Source organism: Nannobrachium achirus (assembly GCF_963921795.1).
Source record: "Nannobrachium achirus genome assembly, chromosome: 8".
NCBI lineage: Eukaryota > Metazoa > Chordata > Actinopteri > Myctophiformes > Myctophidae > Nannobrachium > Nannobrachium achirus.
The window spans coordinates 524,191-538,308 of NC_137817.1; the positions used below are offsets into that span (position 1 = coordinate 524,191).

Below are 14,118 nucleotides of genomic sequence, written 5' to 3' on the forward strand. Positions count from 1 at the left end.
AGCCCACCTCTGAGTCACACAGTGATGATTCTCTAGTCTGCCTTATATGGTCCCCAGGTGGCCCCACACATGTCCTTATATGGTCATCATATGGTCCCCAGGTGCCCCCACACATGGCCTTATATGGTCATCATATGGTCCCCAGGTGTCCCCACACATGTCCTTATATGGTCCTTATGTGGTCCCCAGGTGCCCCCACACATGGCCTTATATGGTCATCATATGGTCCCCAGGTGTCCCCACACATGACCTTATATGGTCCTTATGTGGTCCCCAGGTGGCCCCACACATGGCCTTATATGGTCATCATATGGTCCCCAGGTGTCCCCACACATGACCTTATATGGTCCTTATGTGGTCCCCAGGTGGCCCCACACATGTCCTTATATGGTCCCCAGGTGTCCCCTGGTGTGACTGTTGTCACGTCAGACTCAGAACAGTGTTTGTGTCAGGTTTGGTGCAGATTGGGCCAACGGTGTGTCAGTGGCAGCCAGGGGTCCCCGGGTTGGTTTACTGCACTTTGGCCTTTTGCACTCCGAGTTCAACTGAAGGTTTTCACTTACGCAGAACAGTATTACAGGCCATTTTGGCAAAACTTTGGTTGGCGCTACCCACACGTTTGGCTGTGTAGCTCATGCCTCGAATGCCTGATGCTTACAAGCTGTACCTCGTTGTAAAGGTGACGAATCAACAATAAGAATGGAGAGATAAAAGGGAGATATAATGGCCCGAAGTCAAGTTTCCTTTCTTTTTGTGCAGAGTTAATATTTCAGTATAAATAATATATTTATATAAATATATTTATATTTCAGTATAAATAATATATTTATATAAATATATATTTATATTTCAGTATGCGGTTCCCGTCACCAAGTACGACAGGAAAGGCTACAAGGCCCGCCCCCGCCAGCTGCTGCTCACTGCCAACAGCGCCATCATTGTTGAGGAGGCCAAACTGAAGCAGTGCATCGACTATGGAGCTCTGAAAGGTCTGTTACCTTAATACACCCTATAATACACCCTATAATACACCCTATAATACACCCTATAATACACCCTATAATACATCCTATAATACATCCTATAATACACCCTATAATACACCCTATAATACACCCTATAATACATCCTATAATACACCCTATAATACACCCTATAATACATCCTATAATACACCCTATAATACACCCTATAATACACCCTATAATACATCCTATCCAAACTCAAGCAGTGCATCGACTATGGAGCTCTGAAAGGTCTGTACCTTAATACACCCTATAATACACCCTATAATACATCCTATCCAAACTGAAGTAGTGCATCGACTATGGAGCTCTGAAAGGTACCTTAATACAACCCTTAATACCTTAATACAACCTTAATACACCCTATCCAAACTGAAGCAGTGCATCGACTATGGAGCTCTGAAAGGTATGTCTGTTATGGGCCTATAGTACCTCTGACCCTAACCCTATAGTATAGATAGATGTCTGTTAGGAGTCTATAGTACCTCTGACCATAACCCTATAGTATAGATAGATGTCTGTTAGGAGTCTATAGTACCTCTGACCATAACCCTATAGTATAGATAGATGTCTGTTAGGAGTCTATAGTACCTCTGACCATAACCCTATAGTATAGATAGAGGTCTGTTAGGAGCCTATAGTACCTCTGACCATAACCCTATAGTATAGATAGAGGTCTGTTAGGAGTCTATAGTACCTCTGACCATAACCCTATAGTATAGATAGAGGTCTGTTAGGAGCCTATAGTACATCCTAGTAGGAGCCTATAGTACATCCTATCCAAACTGAAGCAGTGCACACCTGTAGCCCTGTGGCATTCCAGCACAGTCCATTTTGTCCTATTGGTTGGAGGTTGAACCCCGCCCCTTGATCTCATCAAGCCTTCTCCCAGCAGCTGGCCTACAACTTACCTTATGGAAACCTTATGAAAACCTTATGGAAACCTTATGGAAACCTTATGAAAACCTTATGGAAACCTTATGAAAACCTTATGGAAACCTTATGGAAACCTTATGGAAGCCTTATGGAAGCCTTATGAAAACCTTATGGAAACCTTATGGAAACCTTATGAAAACCTTATGGAAACCTTATGAAAACCTTATGGAAACCTTACGAAAACCTTATGGAAACCTTATGAAAACCTCTTCCCTTAAATCCAGCCATAAGGGAAGCTTAAGGGGAGCTTCCCTTATCAAAACACATGACTCCCTTTTGGAATGAATTGAACTGCTGGGAGAAGCCTTGATGAGACAGAGTAAGTTCTAGTAGTTCCATGGTCTCACATATGAGCATGATACTATGACATCACATCCATGGTCTCACATATGAGCATGATACTATGACATCACATCCATGGTCTCACATATGAACATGATACTATGACATCACATCCATGGTCTCACATATGAGCATGATACTATGACATCACAGTTCCATGGTCTCACATATGAGCATGATACTATGACATCACATCCATGGTCTCAGATATGAGCATGATACTATGACATCACATCCATGGTCTCACATATGAACATGATACTATGACATCACAGATCCATGGTCTCACATATGAGCATGATACTATGACATCACAGATCCATGGTCTCACATATGAGCATGATACTATGACATCACAGATCCATGGTCTCACATATGAACATGATACTATGACATCACAGATCCATGGTCTCACATATGAACATGATACTATGACATCACAGATCCATGGTCTCACATATGAACATGATACTATGACATCCCATCCATGGTCTCACATATGAGCATGATACTATGACATCACATCCATGGTCTCACATATGAACATGATGCTATGACATCACAGATCCATGGTCTCACATATGAACATGATACTATGACATCACAGATCCATGGTCTCACATATGAACATGATACTATGACATCCCATCCATGGTCTCACATATGAGCATGATACTATGACATCACATCCATGGTCTCACATATGAACATGATACTATGACATCACAGATCCATGGTCTCACATATGAACATGATACTATGACATCACAGATCCATGGTCTCACATATGAACATGATACTATGACATCACAGATCCATGGTCTCACATATGAACATGATACTATGACATCACAGATCCATGGTCTCACATATGAACATGATACTATGACATCACATCCATGGTCTCACATATGAACATGATACTATGACATCACAGATCCATGGTCTCACATATGAACATGATACTATGACATCACATCCATGGTCTCACATATGAACATGATACAAGTAGGAGATGTCTGCGCGCTTCAGCCAGCAGTCAGGTAGAAGGACTCGTTGGTGCTCAACAAGGACGAAATGTATCAAAAAGACATATTACCTGGGCACTTCAAAAATGACTACCCAGATAAAAAAGACCAGTTACAGTGCAGACCAGTTGAGTGCTCCATCTTTTTTATCTGGGTAGTCATTTTTGAAGTGCCCAGGTAATATGTCTTTTTGATATGAACATGATACTATGACATCACAGATCCATGGTCTCACTTATGAACATGATACTATGAAATCACATCCATGGTCTCACATATGAACATGATACTATGACATCACATCCATGGTCTCACATATGAACATGATACTATGACATCACATCCATGGTCTCACATATGAACATGATACTATGACATCACAGATCCATGGTCTCACATATGAACATGATACTATGACATCCCATCCATGGTCTCACATATGAACATGATACTATGACATCACATCCATGGTCTCACATATGAACATGATACTATGACATCACATCCATGGTCTCACATATGAACATGATACTATGACATCACATCCATGGTCTCACATATGAACATGATACTATGACATCACATCCATGGTCTCACATATGAACATGATACTATGACATCACATCCATGGTCTCACATATGAACATGATACTATGACATCACATCCATGGTCTCACATATGCAATCAGGGAAAATAAATTGTCCTGTTCCGATAATCCCATGCAAAGCTAGAATGTCTCTCTCTCTCTCTCTCTCTCTCTCTCTCTCTCTCTCTCTCTCTCTCTGTGTGTCTATGTCTCTCTCTCTCTCTCTCTCTCTCTCTCTCTCTCTCTCTCTCTCTCTCTCTCTCTATGTCTCTCTATCTCAGGTATCTCAGTCAGTTCTCTGAGTGACGGTCTGTTCGTTCTGCACGTGCCCAGTGACGACAACAAGCAGAAGGTGAAGTTCTATAGATCTGATATTAACACTGACAACACAATGTGTTCTATAGATCTGATACCAGTAAGACTCCCTAATAGGGAGATTAGCGACCGTCAGGTTGCAGCGTGATTTTAGGGCAAAGTCTGTAGGAGCAGTGCCCAAAAATGTGTTTTAAAAAATCAGCCTGAAGGTGGCGCTAAATGGGACAGATCCATGTTGATGACATGAGTATAGACATACCGTGTACCGATTCGCGTGATTTTAGGGCAAAAATTGTAGGAATGAATGAATGAATGAACTTTATTTATATAGCACATCTTCACAGCACGAATGCACAGTGTGCTTTACAGATACAAAAGAGGTAGGAGCAGTGTCCATGAATGTGTTTTGGAGGAACCGGCCTCATGGTGGCGCTAGAAGAGGGTCATGTGAGAATTGATGGGTGGAGGTTGTAGTAAGGAGTGTGTGTGTGAAAAATGTAAAAGGAACATCTCAAATAAGACCTTTTTCCAGTTTTGAAGGATGCCAGCGAGCTACATGTTTTAAGGGAGGTAGTTAAGGAATTCCACACCTGGGTGTCAGTGTTGTAGAAGGAGAATTTACTCATATTTGTCTTAATGGTTTGTGTTATCAGATCGTTGTGTTGCTCCCTCTGGTGTTGTGGCTGTGGGTGTGGCTAACCTTTTGGAGGTGTTTGGTCAGATATGCTGGCACTGAGGGGAAGGAGGGCAGATTTGCAATGACTATTTTGAAAGTCAATCCCAGTTTTTGTTTAACCCCATCTTCAACGCTGAGACATCTTAGGCTAGCAAAATGTGTGGGATAAACGTGGGTCTTATGTATACTAGCAGATCTACAAAAATAGCAGATCACAAAAGCATCTGCAATTTTATCGTCTGCTATTGGTTGCTTGTGTTTTGTAGTTCTAACCTCCTATTGGCTGCCTGTGTTTTGTAGTTCTAACCTGCCATTGGCTGTTGGTTTGCAGGGAGATGTAGTCCTCCAGAGTGACCATGTGATTGAGACGGTGACCAAGGTGGCCATCTGTGCTGACAAGATCAACAGCATCAACATCAACCAGGGAAGGTGAGACATGTACCTGTCTGAGTGTCTGTCTGTCTGTCTGTCTGTCTGTCTGTCTGTCTGTCTGTCTGTCTGTCTGGGTTACACCCGCCACTCCGACACGTCTCCTTTCCGACACTAACCCTATCTCCAACCCTAAACTTAACCTTTATGGAAGTGTTGCCACTCCGACAATAAGAAGTCAATTTCGGAGTGGCGACATGTCGGAATGGAGAGCGACACCCGTCTGTCTGTCTGTCTGTCTGCCTGGTCGAAAATAGCAGACCTCCAAGCTGAGCTTGGAGGTCGTAACGGCATGGTTTTCTACACAGAGAGGGCAATTCTTTCAACATAAGATGCTGCATTCAAGTTCAAGAGAGTTTGGATAAAGCTAATTCTCTTGAATGCTGCCTTCAGGTAATGGAAAGAGGGGGCATTCATTTGCATTTCTTTCACCATAGTAAAAACTGCATTCATGATCTGGAGAGGACACTTTTTACAGACAGATAAAAGGGCAGGGGCTCAAGCCCCCTTTGATGTCTATGTGTGCACTCCAATATGTTCCAGCATAACGTTCAACATGGCCCATTGACTTCACTTCAGTTTATAACACTGTATAAAAGTATACAATGTTTTATAAAAATATATCATGTTTTATAACACTATATAATGTTTTATTAAACTATATTATAATGTTTTATAAAACTATATTATAATGTTTTATAACACTATATTAATGTTAATAATCCATATTTTCCAGCATAACGTTCAACATGGCCCAGGGTAAAGAGGGAACCATTGACTTCACCGCTGGTTCAGAGCTACTGGTGACCAAGACTAAGAATGGACACCTGTCTGTGGTGAGTCCTGTCTCCATATATGGGCATAAACCTGTCTATCTGTCTGTGGTGAGTCCTGTCTCCATATATGGGCATAAACCTTTCTACCTGTCTGTGGTGAGTCCTTTCTCCATATATGGACATAAACCTGTCTGTGGTGAGTAGCTGTCTCCATATATGGGCATAAACCTCTCTGTGGTGAGTACTGTCTCCATATATGGGCATAAACCTGTCTGTGGTGAGTATCTGTCTCCATATATGGGCATAAACCTGTCTGTGGTGAGTCCTGTCTCCATATATGGGCATAAACCTGTCTGTGGTGAGTCCTGTCTCCATATATGGGCATAAACCTCTCTGTGGTGAGTACTGTCTCCATATGTGGGCATAAACCTGTCTGTGGTGAGTACTGTCTCCATATATGGGCATACACCTGTCTGTGGTGAGTACTGTCTCCATATATGGGCATAAACCTGTCTGTGGTGAGTACTGTCTCCATATGTGGGCATAAACCTGTCTGTGGTGAGTACTGTCTCCATATGTGGGCATAAACCTGTCTGTGGTGAGTACTGTCTCCATATATGGACATAAACCTGTCTGTGGTGAGTCCTGTCTCCATATATGGGCATAAACCTGTCTGTGGTGAGTACTGTCTCCATATATGGGCATAAACCTGTCTGTGGTGAGTACTGTCTCCATATGTGGGCATAAACCTGTCTGTGGTGAGTACTGTCTCCATATATGGACATAAACCTGTCTGTGGTGAGTACTGTCTCCATATATGGGCATAAACCTGTCTGTGGTGAGTACTGTCTCCATATATGGGCATAAACCTGTCTGTGGTGAGTACTGTCTCCATATATGGGCATAAACCTGTCTGTGGTGAGTCCTGTCTCCATATATGGGCATAAACCTGTCTGTGGTGAGTCCTGTCTCCATGTATGGGCATAAACCTCTCTGTGGTGAGTACTGTCTCCATATATGGGCATAAACCTCTCTGTGGTGAGTACTGTCTCCATATATGGGCATAAACCTCTCTGTGGTGAGTACTGTCTCCATATATGGGCATAAACCTGTCTACATGTCTGTGGTGAGTACTGTCTCCATACATATATGGGCATGGTACCGCGATGGCAGTCCAGGGGTGCCGCGGGATAAGTTATTTTCAGTCAGTTCTAACCAAAATGGCTGTTATCTCAACGTTTTCCTCGCAACATAATCACTAAAATATCATCACTGTTGGACAGAAACCTCGTATCTCCAAGTTTCAAATGTCTACGTCTTTTTGTAAAGCAAAGCCCTGCTTCATCATACAAGACTGTCGCACAAAACGAGTGAAAACAGCCGTAGATCGGCTGTTTTCACTAGTTTTGTACATTTTATAGATGATAAATACAAAACGAACGGTTTTGGACATACAAGGTTTCCACCCGACATCAACGATATGCTATAAATATAAGGTGCTGGGAGTGAAAATTATAATGTAGGGGTGCCTCGGATTAAAACAATATTCATGGGGTGCCCTGAGACAAAGAATTTTGGGAAGCCCTTGATTAAAGGAGTCTCTGCTTTGAAAACCCAACTCTTTATGACTTTTCTCTCCGACGCAAAAGGAACAGGGCTAAAGCCTTTGACCAGAAAATGCACAGCCCTGATTGGTTGTTTAAGTTGGACTAAATAAAAATGCACAGCCCTGGTTGGTTGAAGTTGGACTAAATGTGGCCATATTTTCCCAAATATGGAGAGGTGTGTGGTGTGACGTGGTCTCATTGGTGGCCTGGTGTCATGTGACGTGTGATGTCATGTTGTCATGTGACGTGTGATGTCATGTTGTCATGTGATCCTCTCCTTTCCAGACGGCCCCCAGGCTCAACTCCAGATGATGTCATCATGATGTCATCATGATGTCACACCATTCACCCACTCCCTGCTTGGCCCTTCCTCTCCACCAATCAAAATAACCCGCAGTCAGAGCCTGCTGCTCTGGCCTCAGCCAATCAGAGGATGCCATCTGGTTGCTAGGCGGATTACAGCGTGCTTCCAATCAAAGTAAAAGTTAAAAAAAATAGAGCAAACTAATTGATATATTTATGTTTATATATGATGATGATGATGATGATGATATTTTTGGAATGAATTAACTGTTTGAATATTCAGATATATATAATTATTAGGGCTGGGATGCGATTAAAATGTTTAATCTAATTAATTACAGGCTCTGTGATTAATTAATTGCAATTAATCGCATTTTAATCGCACATCGATATTTGACCTGAGAAGCTTTTTTTTTTCAAGTAAAACACATTTTGTTGTACGAGTGAATCAACAAGTGACTTTTTTATATCTAAATTTCGCATCCACTGGGCCAAGCAAAGCGCTTTGATCGGCTACTTCTCCCTTTGCGTTTGTTGTCTCTTCTTGGTTGGTGCATCGCTATGATCGGTATGCCCGAAACTGAAGGTTCTGTGGTGCAAAAACTAAGTGCGATTAAAATGAGTTAATTTTTTTAATCGCGTTAATTTTCTGTAATTAATTAATCGCAATTAATCAGTTAAAGTCCCAGCCTTAATAATTATATATGTGATGATGAAGCCAAGGAAATAACATGTTTTGGTGCTTTTGATTTTCTTTATAATCGTTTCATTGGGTAAAAACACCACCAAACAGAATGATGTCATGAGGGGGCGTGTCAGGGTTTCATGACATCACAGTTCTAAGATGATCATCAGGGTTCTAGTCTGGGATGGATTGATCTGGTCTGGAGCGGAAACCACTCTAAAGCCCTTTGCACACAGACATGTTTTTTTCTCGCATGGAAAAAACAGACGATTCAATTTTTTTAAAGAAAACAATGATTCTCTATGACCTCATGCACACCAGATCCGAATTTGCCATGAGGCAGGTGGCTGCGGCCGTGTGTTTAAAACTCATCACTCCTTGTATGACTCCTCTTGGGATCTGCAGTGTGGATTCACCACAGCCTTGAACACCAAATCCAATGTGTTTTAATCATGCAGCAAACGGAAAGAAACGCAACGGTCCTGTGTGCAAAGCCCTTAAGTCATGTTGTAGTCCTTAAAGGACTACACTTTGTCCGGAAAGATCAAACCGGAAACAGTTTTAACCCAAAATAATTCCCCTGCGCTCAAGGACATACTTTTAGGGCCTACCCCTTGATGCGGTGTAGAAAGTGTGTTTGGTAAATGCATCTTTTAGTCCAACTGGTAGCGACTGGCAAGACTACACTAGGCTACCGGAGCATTTAATAGGGATTGGGGAAACAAACGGAGGGAACCAAAACAAAGCGACGCCGCTTCTTCAGCTTGTGGTTTCCACCTAGACCGGATCAAACAACCCGTTGTAGACGATCACCAGGCTTTCTCCTCGGGGTCATCAGGGTTTTATTTCATCTCCTGTTGCTTTGTACAATCATTTATTTTAACAGCGTCTTTCTCTGCTGTTCACCCAAAATATATCAATCACTATAAATAAATATTTAGACGTAGATCAGATACTGAAGCAGAGCGAGACAAACACTAAAGGGAAGGGTTGAGTTGTGATCGCGATGTAAGTGTATGTTTAACGATGGTCATAAGGATGAGTCAGGTGCATAAGGATACCTTATGATCATAAGGGTGAGTCAGGTGCATAAGGATACCTTATGATCATAAGGGTGAGTCAGGGACAAGGATAACTTATGGTCATAAGGGTGAAGCAGGGGCATAAGGATACCTTATGATCATAAGGGTGAGTCAGGGACAAGGATAACTTATGGTCATAAGGGTGAAGCAGGGGCATAAGGATACCTTATGATCATAAGGGTGAGTCAGGGACAAGGATAACTTATGGTCATAAGGGTGAGTCAGGGACATAAGGATACCTTATGGTCATAAGGGTGAGTCAGGGACATAAGGATACCTTATGATCATAAGGGTGAGTCAGGGACATAAGGATACCTTATGGTCATAAGGGTGAGTCAGGGACAAGGATAACTTATGGTCATAAGGATACCTTATGATCATAAGGGTGAGTCAGGGACATAAGGATACCTTATGGTCATAAGGGTGAGTCAGGGACAAGGATAACTAATGGTCATAAGGATACCTTATGATCATAAGGGTGAGTCAGGGACAAAGATAACTTATGGTCATAAGGGTGAAGCAGGGACAAGGATACCTTATGATCATAAGGGTGAGTCAGGGACATAAGGATAACTTATGGTCATAAGGCACGGGTCCATGAAGACCACTGTGTTTTGAGTGACACGTGTCTTTGATTGATTGTAGAACAGTACAAGTACAGTTAAACACCCTGCCTAAAAGGAACATCCTAAATAAGACCTTTTACGGTCCTTGGTATTCAATTCATGGACATAATAAATAACAAGCAAAGAAAACATTCATAAATCATTACAGTTATAAAAAGTCACTGTTCAGGGGTTCTCAACCTGTGGGTCGGGACCCCCAGGGGGACGATTAACTTAATGTGCAACATTGTTTTGTAAACAAACCAACATAAAGTTTAAGTGTATAGAGGGTATCTGCACATTTATAAAGTGACAATTTAAGGACTTTTTAATACCTCTAAAATGACAAATTGAGTCAGAAATTGTTAAAATAACCGTGTTATACAACATGTTATGCCTCAACTCTTAGTGCTCGTCAGGGTGGGGGGTCCCCAGTTAGAATAGGATTATTGGATGGATGGATGGATGGATGGATGGATGGATGGATGAACAATAAAAGAACAGAAGGTGAAGGAAGAGTTTGAGGATGAAAAACCAAAGAGAAACAAAATGGAGCTCAGACCAAAGTAACCCCCCCCCCCCCCCCACCATAAATAACAATAAGTGCCTCTCCTTGACTAAGATACTGTTAAAGTTGCTATACGCAGTTTTCTGCTGACATAAGCAGGAAACATGCAATTGCTTATTTTAAAATTTAATTTTATTATATGCAGGCGGCTAACACTAATGCTCCCTAGAAAAATCTAGTCTCTGTGGCGCTTCTAGGAGCCGCAGTCTGGCTCCAAAACTATTATTTTATCTGAAAGAAGCTCTGTCACTAGCAGCTCATTGGTGCATGAACCAGCCGACCGGGGCTAAAAGGATTGACAGACAGGTCAACCAATCCGAACAAGAACAAGAGGCGGTCCTGATTGGTCTGCTTATTTGGCAGGCTATCTGTCTATCGACCAATGATAGTTTTGGAGGCAGATTGTGGCCCCAGGAAGTGTCACAGAGACAACATTTCTTTAGGAAGCATTGTTAGCTGTTTGAATTTAATAAAATAAAAAAGCAATTGCATGTTTCCTGCTTATGTGAGCAGAAAACTGCTTATAGCAACTTTAAATGACATCATTACATGTATGTATGATGTAATGTGGACATATATATGACATCATAACATGTAACATATGATGTAATATGGACATATGTGCAGGTGTGAATATGTTCCTGCAACATTGATTCATTGAATAATGACATTGACCTCTGACACTGATCTCACCTCTGACCCTAAACACTAAACCCTAAAGGGGTTTAGTAGTACTAAACCCTAAACCCTAAAGGGGTTCAGTAGTACTAAACCCTAAAGGGGTTTAGTAGTACTAAACCCTAAACCCTAAGGGGGTTCAGTAGTACTAAACCCTAAACCCTAAAGGGGTTCAGTAGTACTAAACCCTAAGCCAACTGACTAGACTAGAAAACACCATTTAATAAAAGAACCACTGATTTAAGCTTTAAGATTTGAGTTTACTAAGGTTTGGCCACTGACGACAACCTGGGAAATCCTCTGATAATAAAATGCTTTAAAAGACACCAAGATGCACTAAGGACTGACTGACTGGTTTACTGACTGACTGACTGACTGACTGACTGACTGACTGACTGACTGACTGACTGACTGACTGACTGACTGACTGGTTTACTGACTGACACTGACTGACTGACTGACTGACTGACTGACTGACTGACTGGTTTACTGACTGACTGACTGACTGACACTGACTGACACTGACTGACACTGACTGACACTGACTGACTGACTGACTGACTGACACTGACTGACTGGCTGGCTGACTGACTGGTTTACTGACTGACACTGACTGACTGACTGACTGACTGACTGGTTTACTGACTGACTGACACTGACTGACACTGACTGACTGACTGACTGACTGACTCAATCTGCGTTCAAACCTGGATGGTTCGAGCGTGTTTGGAGTTGGGACAAACCTTTACCAACGCAGACCGACCTGCGCCACCAAAGTGAAGCCATAGAAGCCACTAGAATAGGGTTAGGGTTAGGGTTAGACCTGCGCCACCAAAGTGAAGCCATAGAAGCCACTAGAATAGAAGAAATAGCTTCAGGTTTAAACTAGGGCATTAACGACTTATGATTTTTGCAAGTCGACTCGACTCAGTAAAAAGTTGAGTTGAAGTCGACTTTATCGTTTGATGACATCATCACATCACACACGACCCCCCAATTATTTTTGGGGGTCCCCAGATGATTAACTTAATGTGAAACATTGTTTTCTCTCTCAACTGTAAACAAACCAACATAAAGTTTAAGTGTATAGACTAGAGGGTATCTGCACATTTTTTTAATACCTCTAAAATGAAAAATTAAAGATTGTCCAAACTGTCAAATATATAGAGGCAGAAATTGTGAAAATAGCAGATCTACTTGCTCACAACGCCTCGCATGTAGATCTGCTATTTTCACAATATAAAGTATTCTTTTTTTTTTCAACCTCGACTTTCTCTGGTGGGAGTCGACTTGTGTAATGAAGTCGACTGAGTCGACTTGTCCACTTTTTCGTTAATGCCCTAGTTTAAACACAGCTTCACAGACGGATGGACAGACAGACAGACAGACAGACAGACATACAGACAGACAGACAGACAGACATACATACAGACAGACAGACAGACAGACAGACAGACAGACATACATACAGACAGACAGACAGACAGACAGACAGACAGACAGACAGACAGACAGACAGACAGACAGACAGACAGACAGACAGACAGACAGACAGACAGACAGACAGACAGACAGACAGACAGACATACATACAGACAGACAGACAGACAGACAGACAGACAGACAGACAGACAGACAGACAGACAGACAGACAGACAGACAGACAGACAGACAGACAGACAGACAGACAGACAGACAGACAGACAGACAGACAGACAGACAGACAGACAGACAGACAGGTGTCCTCTAAGCCAAAGGGAGCGTACGTACATGGATTTATAAGTGATATCGTCATGTTGTTGTAATATTTTCTAATGCAATGATTTAAGTTTTCATTGATCTGTTGTTTTAGTTTCATAGTTTTCCTGTGGGGAGATTTTATTCTATAGATTCATTGTGTCTGTGTGTGTGTGCCTTTAAGGAGGAGAGGAGAGACGAAATGAGCTTCAGTTTTGACCCAAAGAAAAATCACTTTTTAGTTTTTGTTCCATGAAGTAAACATGTTTTTGTGTGGCTTCACATGTTGACATCTTTAGAGCGGTTTGTAGTTCAATCATTCAATAATCCCAAGCCTAAATGGATTGAAGGAGAAGGAGAAAAGATGACTTATTTTCCATTAATTACAGAAACACCAAATAAAGTGACATAATCTCATCTTTAAGGAAAACCTGATTGTACCGTTTGTTGCTAAACATGATGTCATACTGTAGGGGGCGCTAGGGCGTCGTTTGCTTCGTCCAAATGTATTTGCCAGACCCATGAAATGGGTAGGCCTACATAAGCAAATGTCGGTCTGTCTGTCTGTCCTGGTTTTCTATATAAAGGGTATATATGATGATGACATGATGATGACATGCCTACAAAAGGCATGATGTCATAAATGATGATGACAGACAGGGGGTCTGGCACAACCAGGTTGACCTGGTCTAGTTTATTTTAGACATGAATAATAAATAATGCACATCTGTTTATTTAC

General features: G+C 41.8%; 1 protein-coding gene across 2 annotated transcripts in view; it reads left to right on the plus strand.

The window, feature by feature from the left end:
• Positions 1–10,960, plus strand: part of LOC308290437 (unconventional myosin-Ic-like) — a 125,487-nt gene extending 114,527 nt beyond the window's left edge. For both annotated transcript variants that reach the window (XM_080732269.1, XM_080732270.1), the window contains 5 exons: positions 854–989; positions 4,200–4,270; positions 5,241–5,338; positions 6,075–6,174; positions 8,007–10,960. In XM_080732269.1, the coding sequence (XP_080588395.1) occupies positions 854–989; positions 4,200–4,270; positions 5,241–5,338; positions 6,075–6,174; positions 8,007–8,033 (432 nt within the window). In that variant the 3' untranslated portion in view covers positions 8,034–10,960. The remainder of the gene's footprint in view (positions 1–853; positions 990–4,199; positions 4,271–5,240; positions 5,339–6,074; positions 6,175–8,006) is intronic.
• The last annotated feature ends 3,158 nt before the right edge of the window (positions 10,961–14,118 follow it).